Source organism: Scomber scombrus, chromosome 19 (genome assembly GCF_963691925.1).
Source record: "Scomber scombrus chromosome 19, fScoSco1.1, whole genome shotgun sequence".
In the NCBI taxonomy this organism is placed as follows: domain Eukaryota; kingdom Metazoa; phylum Chordata; class Actinopteri; order Scombriformes; family Scombridae; genus Scomber; species Scomber scombrus.
In genome coordinates this window covers 756514-761513 of record NC_084988.1, presented here as the reverse complement: position 1 = coordinate 761513, position 5000 = coordinate 756514, and the positions used below count along the sequence as shown (strand labels likewise).

General features: G+C 40.4%; 2 protein-coding genes across 2 annotated transcripts in view; both read left to right on the top strand.

Annotated features, from left to right (window-relative positions):
• g2e3 (G2/M-phase specific E3 ubiquitin protein ligase) overlaps positions 1–662 on the top strand; it is a 12543-nt gene extending 11881 nt beyond the window's left edge. Inside the window, exon 16 of the mRNA XM_062440690.1 lies at positions 325–662. Within this exon, the coding sequence (XP_062296674.1) occupies positions 325–644 (320 nt within the window). The 3' untranslated portion in view covers positions 645–662. The remainder of the gene's footprint in view (positions 1–324) is intronic.
• Positions 663–4209: 3547 nt separating this feature from the next.
• Positions 4210–5000, top strand: part of scfd1 (sec1 family domain containing 1) — a gene marked incomplete at its 3' end in the record, with an annotated part of 7075 nt that continues 6284 nt past the window's right edge. The window contains 1 exon segment of the mRNA XM_062440486.1: positions 4210–4262. Coding sequence (XP_062296470.1) covers positions 4232–4262 — 31 coding nt within the window.

Genomic DNA, 5000 nt, shown 5'->3' with positions numbered 1-5000 from the left:
CCCTCTCTCTCCTCTCCGACTCTCCTCCGTTCTTCCTCCTCCCTCTCTCTCCTCTCCTACTCTCCTCCGTTCTTCCTCCTCCTCTTCTCTCCCCTCCTCCTCCTTTCTCCTCCTCTGCTCTCCTCCTTTCTTTCTCCCCCTCTCTCCTCTCCTCCTCCTCCTCTCTTCTCTCCCCGTCCTCCTTTCTTTCTCCTCCTCCTCCTCTCTTCTTTCCCCTCCTCCTCCTTTCTCCTCCTCTCCTCTCCTCCTTTCTTTCTCCTCTCCTCCTCCTCCTCTATTCTCTCCTCCTCCTCTCCTCCTCTCCTCCTCTCCTCCTCCTCTCAGTTGGGAGGAGCTCCATCTCCCTGCAGGATCTCCTTCTTTTCGCCACAGGAGTCGAGGAGCTGCCAGCAGCCGGCCTCCTCCCTCCTCCCTCCATCTCCTTCCTCCACCCCTTCAACTCCTCTCAACCAGGAGCAGAGGAGGAGGACGGAGGAGGAGAGCAGGAGGTGATGAAGGAGTGGAAGGACGAGGGGCTTTTCCCTCAGAGCGACCCCGGCTCCAAACACCTCCTCCTGCCCGTCACCTCCTCCTACCAGGCCTTCAAAAGCTCCATGGAGCAGGCCATCAGCCACCATGTGCACCTCCTCCCCACCAAGAGATAGAGGAGGAGCAAGAGGAGCAAGAGGAGCAGGAGGAGGTGAACTGTAAAGAAGCTGAAACATTTAAGATGAACTTCCAGATTTAGAAGAAATGAAGAATCTTTAATATTTTCAGTATCGACGAATCAATGAAAGAAACTATTGATTACTTTGGTTTTTTTAAATCTATAAAACAAAATTATGTCTTTAAAACATCCAAATAATCCAAAACTCAAATATATAATTCATTTCTCTTCATATCAAACAAAGAAAAACACTCATTATTTCTGCTTATTTTCATTATATTAACCCTTTCATGCTGTTCAGAGGCTTATTTGACCCATTTTTTACATTTTAAAGAAGAAAAAAACACCTTAAACAATGTCATTTAACTCATAAATATAACGAATTGTCTTCATGTGACCCAGAATATACAAACATAGAAATATTTCAACTTTCTAAAAATGTTTTTGCGCAGCTGAGAAACATTTTTTTTGAGTGTTTGACTCAAAAAAACCTCAAAATCGACCTTTTAAAAATACCTTTAATTCACCGTTCATCATGAAGTTCTCCTCTGTTATATCACACTGGCTCATTGTTCTCTCTGCTCTGCATTAAAGCTTCATTAAGGATGAATCACTCGTTAATTAAAGACTGATGAGGTTGTTTATGAAAGATTTGAGGTTTTAAAATGATAAATAAGGAACAGTATGTAAGGGTTTAAGGGTTTAAGGGTTTAAGTTGTTTATTGTATATTTTTAATGTTTCTATAAATAGAAATGTGTTATTTTAGATGATAAGTATAGTATGGTTGGTGAGGTGATGAAACATTATCAGTTATTATTATTTTATTTGTTATTCTACTAAAGCAGCCGTTCATTCATTCATTCATTCATTCATTCATTCATTCATTCATTCATTCATTCATTCATTCATTCATCATCTTTATATGATTTTATCTGAATGATGAAGTTTAAACTTTAAATATGTCCAATAATTACAGGAGAAGTCCTCGTTCTCCTCTTATCTCCCCTCCTCCTCCTTTCTCCTCCTCTCCTCCTTTCTTCTTTCTTCTCTCCTCTCCTCCTTTGCTTCTCCTCCTCTCCCTCTCTTCTCTCCTCTCCTCCTTTATTCTTTCTTCTCTCCTCCTTTCTCCTCGCCCACTCTCCTCTCCTCCGTTCTTCCTCCTCCTCTTCTCTCCCCCTCCTACTCATTTCTCCATCTCTCCTCTCCTCCTCCTTTCTTTCTCCTCCTCTCTCCTCTTTTCTCTCCTCCTCTCTCTCTCCCTCGTCCTCCTTTCTTTCTCCTCCTTTCTTCTTTCTCCTCTTTTCTCTCCTCCTCTCCTCGTCCTCCTTTCTTTCTCCTCTCCTCTTCCTCTCCCTCTCCTCTCATCTCCTCTTTTCTTCTTTCTTCTCTTCTCTCCTCCTCTCCTCTTCCTCTCTTCTCTCCTCCTCTCTCCTCTCCTCGTCCTCCTTTCTTTCTCCTCCTCTTCCTCCTCCTTTCTCTTCCTCTTCTCTCCTTTCCTCTCCTCCTCCTTTCTCCTTCTCAATTCTCCTCTCCTCCTTTCTTTCTCCTCCTCTCTTCCTCTCCTCCTTTCTTTCTCCTCCTCTCTCCTCTCCTCTCTTCTCTCCTCGTCTTCCTTTCTTTCTCCTCCTCTCTCCTCTCCTCTCCTCCTCTCAGTTGGGAGGAGCTCCATCTCCCTGCAGGACCTCCTTCTTTTTCGCCACAGGAGCCGAGGAGCTGCCAGCTGCCGGCCTCCTCCCTCCTCCTCTCTTCTCTCCTCTCCTCTCCTCCTCTCCTCGTCCTCCTTTCTTTCTCCTCTTCCTCCTCCTCCTCTCAGTTGCCAGCAGCCGGCTTCCTCCCTCCTCCCTCCATCTCCTTCCTCCATCCCTCCTCCTCCTCTCCACCAGGAGCAGAGGAGGAGGAGGAGCGACCCCGGCTCCTCCTGCCCGTTTTTAGTTTATTCAATATTTTATTTTCAGCTCAGTTTAATTTATAATATAAATCACATCAGAAGTCGTCTCGTGGCACTTTTCACACATTTTTTATATATATATAATTTTGCCTTAAAAGCTGCTTTTATCTTTTATTTCTCATTTTAATTGTACAGTTTTTTATTATTTTTTAAAAAGCTTTTATTGCTGCTTTTGTCACGTTGTGTCTTCAGTCTTATTTTAGTTTTTATTGGAGCTTTTTTGCATCGATTTATAATGAAATGCAAAAAGTTATGAATCCAATTTGTATTAAATGACTTTCTGACAGCGACTCGTATGTTTATTGTTTTAACGTAATGACAAAATGCAAATAAATGAAAAGTCATTGCTGGAAAAAACTCATAAAATGTTCTTTTCTTCTGTTTCCTTGTTATTTATCTTTTCTGTTTTCTTCCTGTTTGTTTATTTTTTACTTTTCTTTTTCTTGTCCTCTTTTATTATAAATGCATTATTCTGTTTCTCAAACTTTCAGTATTTTGAACATGATTTTGTCTTAATCTTGTTGAATTTGGTGCTTCAGTGAAAATCTGCAAAATAAATCTACTTCAGTCTGATCTCACTGCTTGTTTTCATTTATTTTTATTGCTTGTTTCCCAAAATGATTAAAATGTATTTTAAAATATGCTCGTGTTGTTTTCCATCATGTTTTCACTGTTAACAATCAGCAGCTTTTTACAGTAAACTCTCACAATAAACTACTGTAATCACACTTTTGCAATGCATGATGGGTAACTATTCATAATTTTACAGCAGGCTGCAGTTATTACTGTGATTAAGGTTGCAGCGCCATACAGTAATTTATGCATAAAATATTGTAGTTTTACATTAATTTTGTGGTTAACATGAAAACAGAATATGTTGCTGTGATATTAATGTGAATTTACAGTAATATTGTGTCTGGTTTGCTGTAGAAACATTAATACATTACTGTGATTTTCATGTAAATTACTGTAAAATAATTACAGTATATCACTGTAAATTTACTGTCATTTATTATGAAATTAGTTATAATTTTTACATATTAAGATTTTGACTTTTAGGCCCAAATAAAACAGAACAATTGACTGATTTAAAAACAGCAGAATGTTTGTCAACAACTCCAGAGTGACACCTCCTCCTCCTTCTCCTCTACCTCTCTTGGTTCCTATGAACAGCTTCAGAGTGACACCTCATCCTCCTCTCTCCTCTCTTGTTCTTGGTTCTTATAAACATCTCCAGAGAGACACCTCCTCCTCCTCCTCCACTCTTGCTGGTTCCTGTAAACATCTTCAGATTTACACCTCCTCCTTCTCCTCCTCCTCCCTCTCCTCCTCCTCTCTTGTTGGTTCCTGTAAACAGCTCCAGAGTGAGACCTCCTCCCCCTCCTCCTCCTCTCTTGTTGGTTCCTGTAAACAGCTCCAGAGTGAGACCTCCTCCCTCTCCTCCTCCTCTCTTGTTGGTTCCTGTAAACACCTCCAGAGTGAGACCTCCTCCCCTCTCCTCCTCCTCTCTTATTGGTTCCTGTAAACAGCTCCAGAGTGACACCTCTTCTCATCTCCTCCTCCACTCTCCCATCTCTGACGGACTGTTGCTGCCACGTCATCAGACGCAACGTCATCACCACCAACAACATCCAACATGGCGGCGTCTGTCCGGGAGAAGCAGACAGGTCTGTTTTAACTCTTTTTTCCTCCCTTAACGGCCGTTTCTCAACGGCTAGTTGCCCCGGTAACCAGCTGGTAACCGTGTCAGTTAACGGGGCTGTCAGTTAGTTTCTAATGACGTTGTTAGCCGCTGATAGCTAGCCTGCTGCTAGCAGTCAAGAGAGCTTTAAATCTCTTAAAATGTCATAAAAACGTGATAAAATAATAATTGTGTCATATTTTATATACAGATTAATATATTTACTGTTTATAGGTTTCACAGTTTGCTGCATTAAAGCTGCTTTTGGTTAAATAACTCATTAAAATGTGTCACCTGTGTTAATCTAATTCAATCTAATACAACAGCTCTGATATAAATTCTACTTTTATATAATTTAGTTTATATATATTCAGTTTTTATTAACATTGTGATGAAGTTAAATCAGCTGTATGTTTATACTAAGTGCTGCTGTACTGAGGAGCTTTATATTGGCTGCTGATGCTAATATTTAGCTCTCTAAGATGTTATTTAGTTTAAGAAATGTAAAAAATCTGATATATTTTATTTACTCAGGACTCATTGATGATGCTCGTGTCTCCTCCATACTAAATATGCTTCAGGAATATATAATACTATATAAGCAGTGTTATTATGAAGCTGTTAGTGGTAATCTAATGTTGGACAGAGACGTTTATACTGTGGTAGAGAGATAGAAACTTTATTGACTTTATTGACTGATAGTAAATGTGTTAAAGGATGTGAT